Source organism: Sapajus apella, unplaced genomic scaffold (genome assembly GCF_009761245.1).
Source record: "Sapajus apella isolate SASKATOON/1434 unplaced genomic scaffold, GSC_monkey_1.0 scaffold30, whole genome shotgun sequence".
In the NCBI taxonomy this organism is placed as follows: domain Eukaryota; kingdom Metazoa; phylum Chordata; class Mammalia; order Primates; family Cebidae; genus Sapajus; species Sapajus apella.
The window spans coordinates 15,561,998-15,579,840 of record NW_022436970.1 but is presented as its reverse complement, the minus strand read 5'-3'; the positions used below and the strand labels follow the sequence as shown (position 1 = coordinate 15,579,840).

The 17,843-nt window shown below is 35.6% G+C and overlaps 1 protein-coding gene across 3 annotated transcripts in view; it reads left to right on the top strand.

Annotated features, from left to right (window-relative positions):
* RTTN (rotatin) overlaps window positions 1-17,843 on the top strand; it is a 180,009-nt gene that overhangs the window by 36,666 nt on the left and 125,500 nt on the right. For all 3 annotated transcript variants that reach the window (XR_004273607.1, XM_032293725.1, XM_032293726.1), the window contains exons 12-21: window positions 390-602; window positions 2,468-2,580; window positions 3,302-3,428; window positions 7,339-7,464; window positions 7,989-8,105; window positions 9,044-9,183; window positions 12,254-12,425; window positions 15,286-15,385; window positions 17,152-17,240; window positions 17,618-17,735. Coding sequence is in view for 2 of the 3 variants with exons in the window: in XM_032293725.1 (XP_032149616.1) it covers window positions 390-602; window positions 2,468-2,580; window positions 3,302-3,428; window positions 7,339-7,464; window positions 7,989-8,105; window positions 9,044-9,183; window positions 12,254-12,425; window positions 15,286-15,385; window positions 17,152-17,240; window positions 17,618-17,735 (1,315 nt within the window). In the remaining variant the exon portion in view is untranslated. The remainder of the gene's footprint in view (window positions 1-389; window positions 603-2,467; window positions 2,581-3,301; window positions 3,429-7,338; window positions 7,465-7,988; window positions 8,106-9,043; window positions 9,184-12,253; window positions 12,426-15,285; window positions 15,386-17,151; window positions 17,241-17,617; window positions 17,736-17,843) is intronic.

Below are 17,843 nucleotides of genomic sequence, written 5' to 3'. Positions count from 1 at the left end.
TCTTCAGTTTATTGGGTTATTGTGGAGATTTGTGTACATGTACAGAAAATACTTAGGGAAAAAGGCCTCATGCCTTAGTTCAATAGCAGAGGTTTAAACAAGGTGTAGGACTCAAAGAGATAAGTTGGTTTGGGGAAGAAGAAAGTAGTATCCTGGGCTTTGAGAAAGAGCTGATATGTGGACTTGAGACATTTTGTATCGAACAAAGACATAGAGGTAGAGGTAGATGATGTGTTGGGAAACGGGATTTTCTTTGGAAAAAGCTTCAGTTTTGTGACAAAGAATTGCAAAAAATGAAGTTGGATTAGATTATAGCCCACCATGTTTCTCTAAAAGGAGGTTTTTTTTTTTTAAAACAAAGCTTTATTTATTTTTTTGAATTCATCAAGGCAAGCAAGTTTTTACCAGAGCCCATGTCAGCAGCGTTATTTCTCCTTTCTTTGGACATGCCTATTTCTTTGGAATATCCAAATATTCATGAAGCTGTTGTGGCCTATTTGGAACAGCTGAATTCTGAAAACTACAGTATTTATAAACAAACTGCAGAGGCCGTTTATTCAATTGAATGCACCTGTAACTTCCTGTCTGATATTGAGAAGGAGGTAAAAAGTTTTGTTAATATATTTTTTAAATCCCTCTGACATATTTAGAAAGTTTAATCTATACTTTTCAAATTGATGGACATATAGTTAAATTGTTACAGATGGGATACATTATTACTGAGTTGGGTCAGTTATAAATAAACTGTTATTTAACAGGTTAAAGTAAGGATATGATTTGTATAGAAGTAAAACAAAGAGTTTAATTAATGTAATTAAATTAAACTAATATCAGTGATTTACAAAAAAGTGGTGGTTATTACAAATGTCTTAATATTTAATAATGAGTGCCTCTATGAAGTGACTTACTGATATGAACTGAGTGACAGTTGATGTAACCAGAATTATAAGGGCTATTTTAGTGCTTACTTGCAGACATATTTTTGCCTTAATATTTTGTAGGCACATATTACATATATATGAAGCCTGATTTTTAAAAAGTATTAAATAGTCATGAACTACATTGTTTATAATGTATTAGGATGACTTTAGGGCAGTGTTACAGCAATAATTATTTTTCAGTATTTATCCCTTTTGAAAATAATATTAGAATATTAGTATATTATCAATGAAAGGGTTAATGGGTCTTAGAGACAGACACTGATACAGTACTTCTTTACTGTTTACTGTTTGAAATTAACAAAATGGATCCTGGAGATCTTGAGGAATTAGGGATAAAATTCTTATTCATTTGACGCCTACAGTAGAATATATCTGAACCTGTTTATTGTCTTCGAATTTTTTGTATTTTGACAGCCTCCTTTGCTGCCTAGGCTTTAGCCTTGATGTCTTGGGCTCCAGCAATCCATCTGCCTCAGCCTCCCAAGCAACTAATACTACAGGCACATGCTACCACACCTGGCTAATTTTTAAATTGTTTTGAAGAGATGAGGTCTCACTATGTTGCCCAGGCTGGTCTTGAACTCCTGGCCTCAAGCTGTCCTCCCACCTTGGGCTCCCAAAATGCTATGATTACAGTGTTAGCCACTGTGCCTGGCCTGGAACTTGATATTTATTATTTTTCTTATTTACAACTATAGTTTATTTTTTTCTTTTCCTTTTGCCACATGTTAATACCACTGGCTTCTTGTTTTCTCTGTGATAGAATTTTGAATTGTGTCTTTACGTTGAATTATTTCTATGGACTTTTTATTTTATTTTATTTATTTTTTAGACAGAGTCTCACTGTGTCTCGCAAGCTGGAGTGTAGTAACGTAATCTCTGCTCACTGCAACTTCCGCCTCCCAGGTTCAAGTGATCCTCCCACCTCAGCCTCCTGGGTAGCTAGGATTATAGGCATGTGCCTCCACACCCAGCTAATTTTTTGTATTTTTAATAGAGATGGGATTTCACCATGTTGGCCAGGCTGGTCATGAATTTCTGACCTCAAGTGATCTTCCTGGCTCAGCCTACCAAAATGCTGGGGTTACAGGTATGAGCCACTGTGTCCAGCCTCTGTGACATTTTGCATGGTCACTTGATCATACATGTATTGAATGTCCTGTATGTTCCTAGTAGTCAGGCTGTTACAAGAGGCAGGTTGATAATAAAATACATTAGCCCTGTTTTTATTAGGGGAGGTAGAGCCAAAAAGAAAAAGTCACAGAACCAGGCAACTTGATTGTTAACTTTAAGCTTACTCAGAGTTAAATAATAGAAAGCCTCATGTGGCATTTAGCTAGGGAATTTTGCATTTCTCCTCTAGGCTGACATTTTTAGATTGCTTGGTGAGAAAATGGACTTAAACACATGTAAACAATCTTATGGTCTCTGAATGTTCTAATTTCTTGAAGCTGCTTAGTTAGCTGTTGAGAATTTTATTGTACATGAACTTGACATTTATTGTTCCATTCTGCTTCTTTTTTTAGGGAGAGAAGGATCTCTTAGAATTAGTGGAGCTGGCGGATCAATCCTTGCGTAGCTTTTCCTATCATCAGCATTTCCCCCTGATAAAGGAAATCGTCAACATTTGTTCAAAGATGTAATATTTTCTTTCTTAACGTGATTATATTATTATTGGACACTTAGGGTGTGTGTAAACTTAGAAACAGTGAAAGTGAAACTGACCTTATATCTTTGCTATTATTATTTTTTAGTTGCTTTTGTATGTCTGACTTACAGGCTATATGTACAGCTGCATTAGGATACTTAACTGTTATAGTCAAGATTAAATTTAAAAAATGTCATGCCTGCAATCAAAATGAATAATTTTTGGATTTTTATACATTTGTTTTTGGTATCCATCCAGACTATTCACACACATTGTTTGTTTATCTTTAAAGTTTTAATTAATAATTTAAATTGAGAGTTTTGTAACTTTTATTACTTTGTACCTTTTCCTTATGTGGATTTTTAGAAAACACTGTGTATTGGTTAATTTATTTTGAGGACATCAGCAAATTTCTATTTAGAACTAGTGTCTTCATCGCTTTTGGAAAGAATAAATTCTGTCATGTGTTAAACATCAACAGAGTATAGGTTTTTAAAGATATTTTGGGTTTTTAAAAATACTCTTTAAGAAAGAGGCTTCTCTACCCTGAAATAGATAAGTGTTCAGGTAAGTACTTGCTAATATCAGTTATTTTTAATAAGATCTCAGTTTGAGGAATTGGAGTAGGAAGAAATCCTTTCCAGTATACTTTGCAGTCTTTTGCTTAGTAACTTATTTGCCTTGGATGTCTTGGTTTTTACTTTTTTATCAGCTGGAAATCTGCACAGGCCAGTCCATTACTACAAGGAGAAAGTCAGAAGGTGCTTCTCCATATGTTGTCTCACCCGTTGCCACAAGTGAAAGTTGAAACTTACCATTGCTGTCTGGAAATCACTAAGGTGAGGTTTTGTTTTTTTTTTTGTTTGTTTGTTGTTGAGACAGAATCTCATTATGTCGCCCAGGCTGAAGTGCAGTGATGCAATCTCAGCTCACTGCAACCTTCGCCTCCCAGGGTCAAGCGATTCTCCTGCCTTAGCCTCCCGATTAGCCGGGACTACAGGCATGTGCCACCACGCCTGGCTAATTTTTTCTATTTTTAGTAGAGATGGGATTTCACCATGTTAGCAAGGATGGTCTCCATCTCCTGACCTCATATTCTGCCCGCTTCAGCCTCCCAAAGTGCAGGGATTACAGGTGTGAGCCACTGTGCCCGGCCTGTATGTTTTGCTTTTGAGAACAAATAGTAGCCTCTCTTGTTATACCGTCAAACTTAAATTATTGATCTTTTGTATGAAATATAAGAACTATATCCCATAAAAATAGATGATAATTACTAGTCAATTCTGGAAAATTTGTACTATTAAACTTCCTTAACTTAGTAAGTCCAGCAATTAAATTGCTTTATTCGAAGTTTCATTAAGATTTACATTTATGTAACATTCAGATAATTTTTCCTATCACTAGGATGATAGGAAAAAAAGTATGTCAGAAATAAATACATATGTGTCAGTCTTGAATTTGTTTTTCAAAAAAATGTTAGTAAGTTTGAAAATTCTAGATTTTAATATACTATAGTCTTTATAACGAAGCGTCATACATTTGGTTGCAAAAATTTAAAAGCTATTTTTTGTTAAAACTCACCTTAATATCCTAGTTTTAAAAGGGGAGAAAATAAAAGAATGTGAACTTTCGTTTAATGTTCTCCTTGTTAACTATTTGAAAATTTATGTTAGTTGACACTGTTCTTGCAAAATATAATTGTGATTTTTCTTTTCTCACAAAAGATACTCGTCTGTATAGTGCATTGTGGTTTTAAAAAATTGATTAAGTATTTATTTTCAGGGAGTTACAATAATCCAAGTCAAAAGCTCCAAATGATGAGATTTCTTCTAGCTAGCCTCTGTGTTGTAAAGATGTAGTACGTTGTACTACATATAAAGATATAAGGTTTTGTAATGGTATTTCACCTTAATCGGCTATGTCTGTGATACGATATTATTCCAGTGTCTTCTGGTAAACCTCCAAGGCATTGCTGCAGCTCTACCTGACCTAAATGTAGGAGCAGGCTGCTAATGTGTAGGTTACTTTTTCTGAAGAGGCAAGTTAGCTTTTTATGGTAAGACTTAACTTTCAGGACGGTATGATAAAGATGTGAAATAGCTTTTAAACCTAGGGATGATTAAATGGTGACCACTTCCATGCTACTTGCATCTGACATTCATTTAGCAATATTTACTGGACACTTTCTGTATGCTAGACTGTAGTGATACAAAGTACAGAAAAGAGCCTTGTCAGCAGAGAGCTTACCTTCTGATAGGGGGGAGAGAGAGAAGTATGTAATAATTTAAAAATATTCTTTAAATACACAAAAAGTATGTATTTATATATGTGTGAGTGTATATATATGTGTATGGTTTTCTTTATAACATATGCAGAATATGTGTATATTTATAATTTTCTTTACTACACTATATATGCATTCTATGGATATAGGGTTTTAAAGAAAATAATGTTGTAAAGAAAGTAAAAGGGCGAAGGAATAGGGAATGACTAGTAATGTGGACTAAATTTATGTAGGCTGGCTAGGGAGGGAGAATTTCTAGCCAGAGGAAACAATAGGTGAAAAGTCTCTGCTTTTCAGGTGAGAATGTACTTTGTGTGTTTCACAAACAAAAAGAAGGGCATTATAATGAGATAATAGATAAGTGATACCAGATTGGGTCTGAAAAGTAGGCAGGGTGCCAAACATTGTAAAGCTGTGAATTTTACTGTAAGTACAGTGAGATACTTTGAATGATTTTAACGTGATCTGATGATCTTTCTGAAAAGATCACTCTCACATTGCATGGGGAATGGATTGTAGAGGGTTAGAATGGAAGCAAGAAGACCAGTTCCATTTTAGCAGCCCTGATGAGATGTGGTGGTGTAGGGGAGATGAAGAGAAGGAAATGAATTTAGGATATATTATGGACCTGGAGCTAATTGGTCTTGCTGATAATGAGAGTGGGAGATACAGAGTGATCAAGGATGAATTTTAAGAATTTGGATTTAGCAGTTGGATTGATGTCCCAAATATGGGATTGTGCATTGGGTAGAATTCTGTTTTGAACGTAAGTTTGACATGCCTTTTTATATCAAGTACAGATGTTAAGTGACTGTTAAATATAATAATACTAATAATTTCAGTGGTAATGATAGCAGCTAATATTTATTGAGCATTTACTCTATGTATCAAGTACTTTTATGAGTATATTATCTCATTGAATCTATAGCTCTGTGAGCTAGGTACTATCTCTTTCTGAAAACAGAGATATTTTGAATTTGTCCAAGGTCATTCAACTAAAAGTAGTAAAACTGGGCTTTGAACCCTGATCATTTCACTCCAAAGCCCATATTCTTAAGTATTGCACCACACTACCTTTGGAGTGTGGAGCCCAGATGAGGTGTAAAATTTTCAGTCATCAGCATAGAGATGATATTTAAGCCACAAGCCCTGATAGGATCAACTACTGAGAGACTAGGGAAGAGAAGGCCTTCTAGGATCTAACCAGTTAGAAGTTGGGAACAGAGGGAGCCAGTAGTGGAGACAGAGGTGAGAAGGAAGAGTCAGATGAGAACAGAGATGAACACATTGGATTTGGCATCACTGGGGTTGTTGGTGTCCTCTACAAGAAGCTCCTGTGGAATGGTAGGGACATAAGTCCTGCTGGTGTTGGTTGAAGAGGGCCCGGCAAATGTGGAAGTACCAACTGAGGACAGTGAACTCTTGGGAGGACTTGTGCTGGGAAGGAGAGCTGAAAAATGAATTGTTATCAAGAGGGGGAAGCCAGGGCCGGAGACACATTAGAATGTGTCATATGGTGATTAGAATAATCGTGTGAAGAAAAATAAAGGTGCTGGAGAAAAGTAAGACAATCTGAGGGAGTGAATCTTGATTTCAGAAGGGTATAGTCACAGTTTAGCTGGTAGGTAAGTATCTTAAGGAAGTAAGTGACAGCTATTGTTATTAAGGCTAAGGCTAGATCTTTGAAAAGCTTATAATACAAAGTTGCTGTCTGTGGCATGAGGTTAATAGTTGAAAGAAAAATGATGTATGCATATACGTATGTGAGTGTATGTAGGTACCTTTTTGACCTTTGAATTGTTGGTAGTAGGAAGTAGAAATTTGCAGAATGAAAAAAAGTTGTATTCATGTAACTCACTATTGATCATATTTTAACCTTCTATATTGTATTTAAATTCTATTAACATTTCAAGTAGCTTCCCCCCCACCTTAAATAGCTGCTAACAAAATATTATTCTCTATCACATATTGAGAAAAAAATTTCTGATAGTTACTCTAAGTGATGGTTCAAAGTAATTGTATTTTAGGTATATAGCTATATTGATGATAACTTTATATATATCCTTGATATATATAAAGTTATGTCTCCCATAACTTTAGCCTTTTCATGTTGAATTTTTCTTTCTCAACCTTTATAAGTAAAATGCAAATGCTTTAGGATAAGTTTATTATTGTGTTTATGTCCTTTGTGACTATCATGATGAATAACTTTGAGAGATTATGGTTGTCTCAGCCATTTGTTTACTTAATTTATCATTATTACGCTTTTTGGCAGAAAGTAATATATATCTCATACAAACTAAGAAACTGTTGGACAGGAGACTCTTTCTCATTCTCTATTATTAAAAAAGGTTTAAATGAAGTAAAAACTAAAATAGAAATTGGATCATAAATAGAAGAAAGACGGATCTTTTGGAAAAATCAGTGTTGCTAATTTAAAAATACTTTTTAATATTATTTTACAGGAATGTTTAGGTGTTCATAATGTTGCTAAACCTGTGTCTTCACTTTGCAATGGAATTCATTTTCTACTTCATCCGAAAGTTCTGTATGAAATCTCTGTATTTGGCATTCAAGAGCCCAAAAGTGAGGTATGATGTTAAAAACAGTGAAAAAAATTACTGTAATTTACTCAGCTAAATTGAGGTGATATTCTAATATAGTTTAGATAGCATGGTGAGGAACTAAAAAGAAACCTGTCTTTGGTGCATTGGTTCAGTTGAAGTGTTATTTAAATAAAAACAAACATTATGTAAAATGTGGGAATAAAAATACAAAACACACTTGATCTCAAAATATTTACATCAATTTACTTACATTTTTCATCTAAGATGTTGAGAACTGTACAGTACAGAGCGCTATACTAAGCAGGTTATTTCAGTTAGGGAAATTTTTACTCAAGGGACAAATGCACATTAAAGGTAAAAAAGTAGAAATCATTAAGGAAGAAAAAATTAGAACAGAATGTAAGATGATGCTATGAGAATGTGAACATTTGGAGAAAGACATGTTAATTCTAGCATCTTTCCAGATGTTATGAAATGCTACAGTTATGTCAGGTGACCTAGCAGAACATCTCATTTGACTCGTTTATTGGGTCTGTGGTGTTGAGCAGGTGAACACTGCTGCCAAGGCCATTCTGTTATACCTGCTTCAGGGACGACTGATGATGACAGCACTGACCTGGAACAAATTTATTGAATCTCTCTGTCCTGTCATTCCAGTACTGCAGGTATTCTGTGAAATTCACCTTTTATGATACCATTTATCTTTGGCTAGGTCTGAGTGATTTAAACACATGCAAACAGCAAAACTGTCATGCTGAGGGAAAAATGAAGAGAAGCTGTGAAGGTGCTGTGGATGAGTGAACAGGAAGTGGGTGGCTGTCTTGTTTCTGGCAGAAAGTTAAGGATATATACAGACAAACATATTTTTCTGTATATATTTTATATATCTGGGTGGGAGGTTAAAAAGTGAGGTGCAGGCACAGCACTGACTGTGAAAAATAGAACTCAACCTCATACAAAGGCTTTTAGACAGAGCTAACCATGCTTTTTAAGCAGACCTTACAAAGCTGCCTTGCTTCATTAATTCTATCCATGCATGTATTAAGATTAAAGTGATACTTTAATTAACATGCTCTTAGAAACAGCTTTTTTAAATTTTTTTATGCAATCCTGGATATTAAAGGAGTCAGGTCCCTGTCTCTTTTGGATGAAAAGGTAGAGTTCAGAATGCCATCATAGGCACAGTCTTGTTTTAGAAGAGAGAGCCCAGGCCTTGTGCCTTGAGATGGACAGGGTCCTATTCCATGGGTGTGGCATTTATAGCACTCCATCTTCTTAGGGTGGGATGGGCTGAGGATCTTCGAGGCGCTTCACCGAGCGAAGGTGCCGCTGTTAGAATCTTAAAAAACAGAAAATCAGCAAGTGTCAAGAAGGTTGGCATGTTTTCTTGAAGTTCTCCTGTATGTATGTGTATTTTCTTTTAAATACAGCTTTATTTAGGCTCCTTACCTCATAGAGCTTATTTTGAAAAATTACTATTGTATTCAACTGCGTTGAAAGACATTTATGAGTTGCTTGACAGGACAACACAATTCTTATTTTTAAGTTGAAAAGTTAAGTATAAAATTAAACAATGATTTCTCTTTAAAAACAAATCTGTTAGGGCTATGCTGACACAGAAGATCCTTTGGGTAACTGCATTCTCCTTTTAAGCAAAGCAAGTTCTGACACAGGAGAAGAGATCCTTCCCTGTACTACCCGGTTAAAGTTCGTGCTGCGACTTTTGCTAGTGAAAAAGCCATCGTGAGTACAACATAATCTTTTGAACATTTTTGTTTTGAAGATTAATGAAAACATGTAAGAAAGTATAATAGTTATGTTAATTTGAAATAAAACTAAATAATTTTTAAGGGGGTGATACTACATTACTAGAGGAAACTAATGCATGAAACTAAGCAGATACAACGTCTTTTATGTACGTGCTGATGTTTCATCCATTTTACAACTGAGTTATCCCTTGCCAGAGCAGCCTGTGTTATAGCACTGCTAATGAGTGCTGTTCAGTGGTACCCTAGGCAAGCTGGAGAGCCATGGAGATAAATAAATGGTAAAAATTACAGCGTATTTCCATCTTCTCTTTAGAAATTGTTAGCCTCCCAGAGTGATCCTTTTGTAAACATCTGTTCTGAATATTAAGTTTTTCATGAGTGTAGTAGGCCACTTGTCTCATATCCCAGAGTTATGCAGGTATTTTAATCTCATTTATGTGTGTTCTTACTTGGGAAACCGAAAACGTATCCTTTCTATAAGCATTGTTTTAATTAATGAAAAGAAAGAGAATGATACTGTTTTTCTTCCTTCTCTGTCATTGCAACATGAATGTTTTCTGTTATTATTTTTAGGTAACAGTGGTTAGATTTTCCCTTACTGAAAGAAAAAAATGCTTAGAGTCGAGATGGATAAGCAGAGATAAAGAGCAGTAGTTGGTTGAAAAGGCTAGGAAGAACGGACAGACATTCTTTTGACAGTGGTTAATTTGAGTTTTCCAAACCTTACATCAAGAAAATATAGCAGCTTATTTATAGACAGATTATTGGACTGAAAAATAAGGAAGTAGGTGGAAGTTAACTAAACCATTAAGAGAATGGAAGAAGGAAGACTATAGAGTCTTTAAAATAGTGTAGTGTAGAGAGTGATCTTATGGGTGATACAGGAAGAAGTAGGCGGAGGGAGTTAAAGTGCTTGTATTCTCAGGGCTTGTCTTCTACACATGTAGAGGAACTGTTCCTTGTTAATTAATGTGCTAGTGTGGTACTCTTTACTTGAGCAAACCCCCAAATTTGGAGATTCAACACAACAGGGGTCATTTCTTGTTTGCTTTTGGGGGCCCAAGGTCCTCAGTTTAATAAAGAATTTTAGGGCAAGCCATCCCCAGGGGGTAGGGTAAGGCAAGGCCAGACTAAGATAATTCTCTACTATCCAGAACTTAAAACAATTTTAATGACATATTTGTTTTTCTTATTTTTTTAATTCTACCCTATCCCACCAACACATCCATAAACTTTATGTAGGCAAGAACCCTGTTCATTGGCTAATCTTTATATCCTCAGAACTTCATAGAGTACTTTAAACATAAATACACAGTCATGCGTTGCTTGATGACATGGGTGCATCCTGAGAAATGCGCTGTTAGGTGATTTTTGTCCTTATGTGGACATCACAGAATGTATCTTACACAAACCTAAGTGATAATAACCTACTACGTTCATACCTAGGCCATGCCATATGGCCTGTTGCTTCTAGGCTGCAAACCTGTATAGCATGTTACTGTACTGAGTACTGTAGGCAGTTGTAACACAGTGATGTTTGTGTATCTAAACATAGAAAAGGTTTAGAAAAATACAATAATATAATTCTGTGAGACCACCATTGAATATATGATCCACTGTTGACTATAACATTGTTATGCAGTGCATGACTATACTCAAAAAATATTAAAAGAATTACATACATGTATAGGAATAACCAGATTCTGGCATCCTATGCTAAACCTAAAAAGACCCTAAACGTATATATACCAGAGAACAAGAGGCATAAATACATGCTTTACATATCTCATCACTAGCCATCTTTACTAGGGGTTATACCTGTCTTTCAACTGACAACCTCAGATATCGATTTAGATATCGTTGGCTTAGAATGTAAGGAACAATGGAAAATAGGCAGGTGTTTAGCCTTTCTAAGCTCTCTTGAGGTAACTTACAAATGGAGAGGGGGAAAGTTTACCTGATTTATTAGTCCTCTGGAGATGATATCAATTAACGATATTGCAGTAGATGCCTACTTTGTGTTAAATTCAGGAAGTATTTATTGGGTGACTTCTATATACCTGTGAGCTGTGGGAACGTAGCAGCACACAACACAGACATGGGCCCTGCCCTTTCAGCATTTAGCACGTAACGGGGAATGTGCTCTTATTATCAATTATTCTTTAGTATTAATTGTCATAAAGTGAGATAAAAGTTATGATGCAGGGGCTCAGGGTGGCGGGTCTACATACGGAAGGCAACCTGCTCTAGTCTATAGTAGGAGGGCCACCCTAAGGATGCATGTTTTAATTGCTGTCTTATAGGTAGCTCTTAAAACCTGGCAACTTGTATTGCTTAAAATTTGTCTGGTTTCCAGGTAGTTCAAGAACTCACCAGAGGAGAAAAAGATACATGGTTGACTCAGTATCTGCCATCTCAGTGATCTTTGTCCACTTGATGGTTTTTCTGTTTCTCTGTTTCATTGTTTAGTGGCATACAGTATTTACTCTTTTCTTGAAAAATCTCCCACCTCCCCACTCAGCTGTCCATATTCCTAATCCCTTCCAGATAAAAAAAAAGTATTTGTATTTTCACATTTGACAGGAATATAAGAAGATTATCCTACACTGTAGTGTTGTCACACTTTAGTTGTGAGCATCATTACTCTCCTGTGGGTTCATCTGAGGGTTTGGTCTCTGGTCCAGGGCCTGTGATACTTTTTACGGTTGAGAATAGATCACTAGATTTGAAGACAGGAGTTATAGATTTAATTCACAGATGTACTTATTGAAGTTTACTGACATTTAATCTCAGTGAGTCTGTCTCATTTGTAGTTATTATTTTTTGCTCCTGATGTTTATTTTATAATTATTATATTGAATAAATCATTATGGTTATATATCAAAGATTTTTTTATAGAAAAAGTGAATTATTACTAGTAATGGCAGTATAATTGTGACTACTTATTGTACCTTGTTGACGTATAATTATTTGTACTTATAAGCCCTTTTAAAATGGACATTTGTTTATCACAAAAGTTCGACCTAAGTACTTTGTGTTCTTAGGGTCCGTGCACTCGCATTAAAGCTTTTAGCATTCCATCTTACCAGTGAAGAAGGGGCTGATACAAAGCGCCCTCTAATAGATGCCAGAGTTCTCTCCAGAGTTACTAATTTATTCATTGTGAAGAAGCCTATTGAACTCAAACTGGATGACAGAAGAGAGCTGGTTATTAAGGTGACTATAACTTTTGAGTTTATTACTGTGTGGTAATTTGATACATTTTTATATGACATATTTTATATGACATTCTTTAGTTTGTGTATGTCCTGGGGTGGAAGAGAAGTATAGGGATTCAGGGCTGGTTTGAGATTGTGTTCTGGCTTCATCCGGCTTCTGGATACATTGATTTATTGCAGTGGTCCCCAACCTTTTTGGCACTAGGGACCAGTTTCATGAAAGACAGTGTTTCCGTGGATTGAGGAAGGAGTATTGTTTTGGGATGATTCAAGTGCATTATATATATTGTGCACTTTATTTGTATTATTATTACATTGTAATATATAATGAAATAGTTGTGCAGCTCACCATAAATGTGGAATCAGTGAAAGCTCTGGACTTGTTTTCCTGCAATTAGACAGTCCCATGTGGGGGTGATGGGACAAAGCAACAGATCATCAGACATTAGTTATATTCTCATAAGGAGCAGACAACCTAGATCCCTCACACCTAGTTCACAATAGGGTTTGCACTCCTATGAGAATCCAATGCCTTGGCTGATCTGGCAGGAGGTGGAGCTCAGGCGGTAATGAGAGCGATGGGCAGCGGCTGTAAATACATGTCCTTGGATTAGCTAGGACTGTACCTATAGCATGGTAGACTGATGCAGAATTCTATAAAGAATCTGTCCAGTATTTTCATGGATTCATTCCTGTGTTTCATACCTTCTCATTTCACTTGAAGTTTGCAATCTCTCTGTTTTGTTTTAGACTAACTCTCTAAGGCCCATAGAAGTATGGTAGAGCCACATGTAATATGATACTTTTTTTGTTTTGTTTGTTTTTTAATGGGGAAACATATTATGTTCTTCTAAACTGAATGTTCAGGGCTGTGTGACGGTGCTGTCAAGAGGATTGGAGAGTCTTCCCACCAGCCACATACCAGTTCTGGTTGGAACTTCCCTGAGTCCTAAGCCATTGGTATTAACTCCTGTGTCCTGATGTATGGAGACAGGTGGGGAGGGAGCATTCTGACACGTCTTCTGTGAGTCCATGTTAGGACTGGAAGATAGCAGTGAGTAGGAGAAAGGAGCTTCATCTTTGTTATTTTCTTGTCCCTTTTTCCTGATGCTGGTTTTGCCACCTCAGACTCTGTCCTAGCCTGAAGTGACAGAGACTTGTCTTGGGGGAAGCTTTGAATGGGTTCTGGACAGCAAGTCCCAGAGTGCTGTCTGCTCTAGAGTCTTCTAAGAGAAAGAATGGAAGGGTCCATGGGAATACCAGCTGGTGGCTTCTGGGAGCAACAGGGAAATCTTGAGTCTTAGGTCTGGGTCACTCTTCTCAGATTAGCCTGGTACTACCTTTAAAGATGTTAGGGAACATGGATTTTTTCTGTTACCTTTGTAAGGTTGCTAATGGATTAATGGGTTATGAATGTCTTCCTAGCAAAGATGTATATTAAGAAGAGAGGGGCTGGGTGCAGTGGCTAGTGCCTGTAATCTCAGCACTTTGGGAGGCTGAGATGGGTGGATCATTTGAGCCCAGGGATTCGAGACCAGCCTAGGCAATATGGTAAAACCCTGTCTCTACTAAAAATACAAAACATTAGCTGGGCTCGGTGGTGCAAGCCTGTAGTCCCAGCAACTTGGGAGGCTGAGGTAGGAGAATCACCCGAGCCCAGGAAGTCGAGGCTGCAGTGAGCTGAGATTGCACCACTTCACTCCAGCCTCGGCAACCAGAGTGAGACCCTGTCTGAAAAAACAAAACCAAACAACACAAAAACTTACTTGACATGATGACTCTGTTTTAGAGCTTAAGTTCCTTCTTGACCTACTGTATAATTCTTGCAAATTTTATTTATTTATGTATTTATTTTAAACTTTTATTTTAGGTTAAGGGGTACATGTGCAGGTTTGTTATATAGATAAACTCGTGTCATGAGGTTTGTTGTACAGATTATTTCATCACCCCAGTACTAAGCCTGGTACCCAATAGTTATTTTTCTGATCCTCTCCCTCCTTCTGCCCCCACCTTCAGGGGGGCCCCAGTTGTTCCCCTGTTTGTGTCCCTGTCTTTTCATCATTAGCTTCTACCTGTAAGTAAGAGCATGCCGTATTTGCTTTTATGTTCCTGCGTTGTTTTGCTAAGGATAATGGCCTTCAGCTTCCTTCATCCATGTTCCTACAAAAGACATGATCTCATCCTTTTTTAAGGCTGCATAGGACTCGATGGTGTATATGTACCACATTTTCTTTATCTAATCTGCCAATGATGGGCATTTAGGTTGATTCCACGTCTTTGCTTGTGAATAGTACTGCAGTGAATATTTGCATGCATGTGTGTCTTTATGGTAGAATGATTTGTATTTCTTTGGGTATCCAACTTCTATAAGGAACTGAAACAAATTTGTTAGAAAAAAATGAACAACCTCATTAAAAAGTGGACAAAGGACAGAACAGACATTTTTCAAAAGAAGACATATATGTGGCCAAAAGGCATAAGAAAAAAAAGCTCAATATCATTCATTAGAGAAATGCGAATCAAAACCGCTGTGAGGGACCATCTCATATCTGTGAGAATGCCTAAAAAATCACTAAAAAATAAAAAAATAACAGACACTGGTGAAGTTGTGGAGAAAAGGGAATACTTATACACTGTTGAGAGTGTAAATTAGTTCAACCATTGTGGAAAGCAGTGTGGCAATTCCTTAAAGACCTAAATATAGAACTACTACTCAACCCAGCATCGTGCGAATTTACGTGTAAATATGTTGGTTATATAAATAAGTTGACTTTTTTAGCTTTTGTTCATAGGGAACAAACTATAAAATTTTATTGGAGAAGTGGAAACAGATAATTTTTTTTTTTATTGGTTTGTAGCTGGAGACTGTTGAAAAAGTATATGAAATCTTCATCTCAGATGATGTTGATCTTGTTTTGAGAAAGTCAGCTGCCGAACAGTTAGCTGTGATTATGCAAGGTAATGTTTTCTAAGGAAAATAATTGCTGTACTGCTGATAATAGAATTTTAGATTGCTGTATGGTACTGGCAGGGGTTGGCAACAATGGTTTATGGGCCAGAAGACAATCCAGCCTCTGGCTTTTTTTTTTTTTTAACAGCCCTCAAGAATGGTTTTTCCATCTTTAGAGTTGTTAACAAAACCAAACCAAAACCAAACCAAAACCAAAGAATATGCGAGAGACCATACATGTCTGTCAAAGCCTGACAACATATTTATTACCTGATTCTTTACAGAAAAAGTTTGCTAACCCCTTGTTATTATTTGACCAATAAAATGCCATTTGATAGAATGATCTTCTTTTTAAAATATTGATAGGCTTCTGAAAGTGAAGTGCGTGTTCCTTTCTCAATTTACCGAGTGCATGCATCATATTTTCAATTTGTACCATCTTGCTTAGGGGAATTAATCAAATAATACCTGTTTGGCAGGTAAAATAAAAATAGTACACTGTAGCTATACCTTTCCTTAAAAAGTTTATTTTTAAAAACAACCAGTATAATACATGTTTTGTTTGTTTGTATAATACAGTAGCTTTGTTTGTAGTGTTATTCCATAGGCTTTTGTCCTTTGGGTTAGTTTTAAATTTTTCCCCATATGTGAAATATGTACTTTAATATTTATGAGAAATGATAACTTTGAGTTTATATAAAAAGATTTTTGTGGTTAGCACTTCATGTCTTGACATTAGTGGAAACTGGGATGAGAGAGTAATTTGAAAAAGCATATTCCACGTATTTGTAGTTTTAACAACAATAACACAGACTACAGAAAATAAGACCAGAAAATGTGGAAAGCCCTGGTTAAAAAAGATCAAGAAAAACCCTGTTAAAGAGTATTCCTTCAATATTGTTAACATTAAAAAATATACTGTATAATTTTTGTATGCACTGTATTGGGGGGCAATGGAAATTTTTTTTAAAGTAGCAGCTAAAGATTGTTACAGTGATAGCTACCACTTCAATATCTGTGTGTGTGTGTGTGTGTGTGTGTGTGTGTGTGTGTGTGTGTGTTTCCCAGTGAGAATATAGGATAAAATTTGTCTGCAAGTTGTTAAATACTTAAAATGAATATATAAACAATTACAGTTTTGGGCTTTGGTAACTTTTGTGTGTGCCTGTGTGCATGCATATAAAATTTGTGTGTGTGTATACAAAAATGTTTTTATTACAAATGTAATATGTGAATATGTTTATTAAAAAGAAGCTCATGTTCTCTAGAAATATATGGAGTTTATTATAATGTTGTTTCTTTTATATTTGCCATTAATAATTTGAGGTTAGAGATTTTTTATTGATAGAAAAATGTTCATGTTGCAAGTCATATTTTACACATGAGCTTGTGGAGGATTATAAACATTTGAAGGTGATAAATTTGGAAGAGTCAATGACATAAAGAAGACAGTTTGCCACGTATAAATATAAGGATTCATTTGTACACCTAAAATTCTAGTAATTTTCAGTCAGAATTGGTTCACCTAATTCTTTTTTTAAACTTTTGTTTTTTATATTACAGAAGTTAAAATATGCTTTTTACTTAAACATTTTTAAATTGGACATATGTATATAAAGTAAAAAATTTCATTCTCTAATGTCAGCCTCAGGTCTAACTATTTTTAATAGTCTGAAAGTTGTGTGGATATCAGTTCCGTGTACTTTAAAATACGTTTTTAAAACTTCAAAGATTTTTTTTTAACTTTTAATAACCTTTTTTTTTTGGTCTGCAGATATTAAAATGCATGCTGTGGTGAAAAAGTTACACTTAACTGACAAAATAATTCAGTATTTAAATGAATGTGTGGGTCAAGATGGCAAGGTAAGGCTGATGTACTTCTAGGCATTGTTTTACCGGTTGTTTTTTTAATCTGATCTGAAATTGAATTGAGCAGAATTTATATGAGTACTTGGATTTTAAATCCTAAGTAACACCTCCTATTTCATTCATTGTTTAAAATTCTAAAAGTGGAGTCTCTATAAAGGAAAGCGAATCTTAAAATTTCCGTAAGATAGGTAAGCAGAAGTATACACAAAACTTACTTTCAGTGGAAAGTAATTCTCAGTATTTACTTACATTTTAGTTTCACATAATTTTGATGAAAAAGCATAAAATTTAGAGTAAGATAATATTGTTATGTTTGATCTCACCTGATAATTGGCAAAAATAAAACAGCTGTGTTTTCCCTCCTGGACCAGGTTGTAGAATGTTTGGTACAGCCATGCCTGACACTCTTGAGGAAGCTTTTATGTGGCGATCCAGTCATGCGTGTTTCCCTCTCACAACAGTCTTCTGTTTTGACACTGTTATTCAGAGGTAAATAAAAGAATCTGCTAATAAGATTATTCTTCAGTTTTAAGTGTTTCTTCTTTAATTGTAAGTCACATTTGCTTTTACTAATAGAACAGCAGCATTTATTAGTGA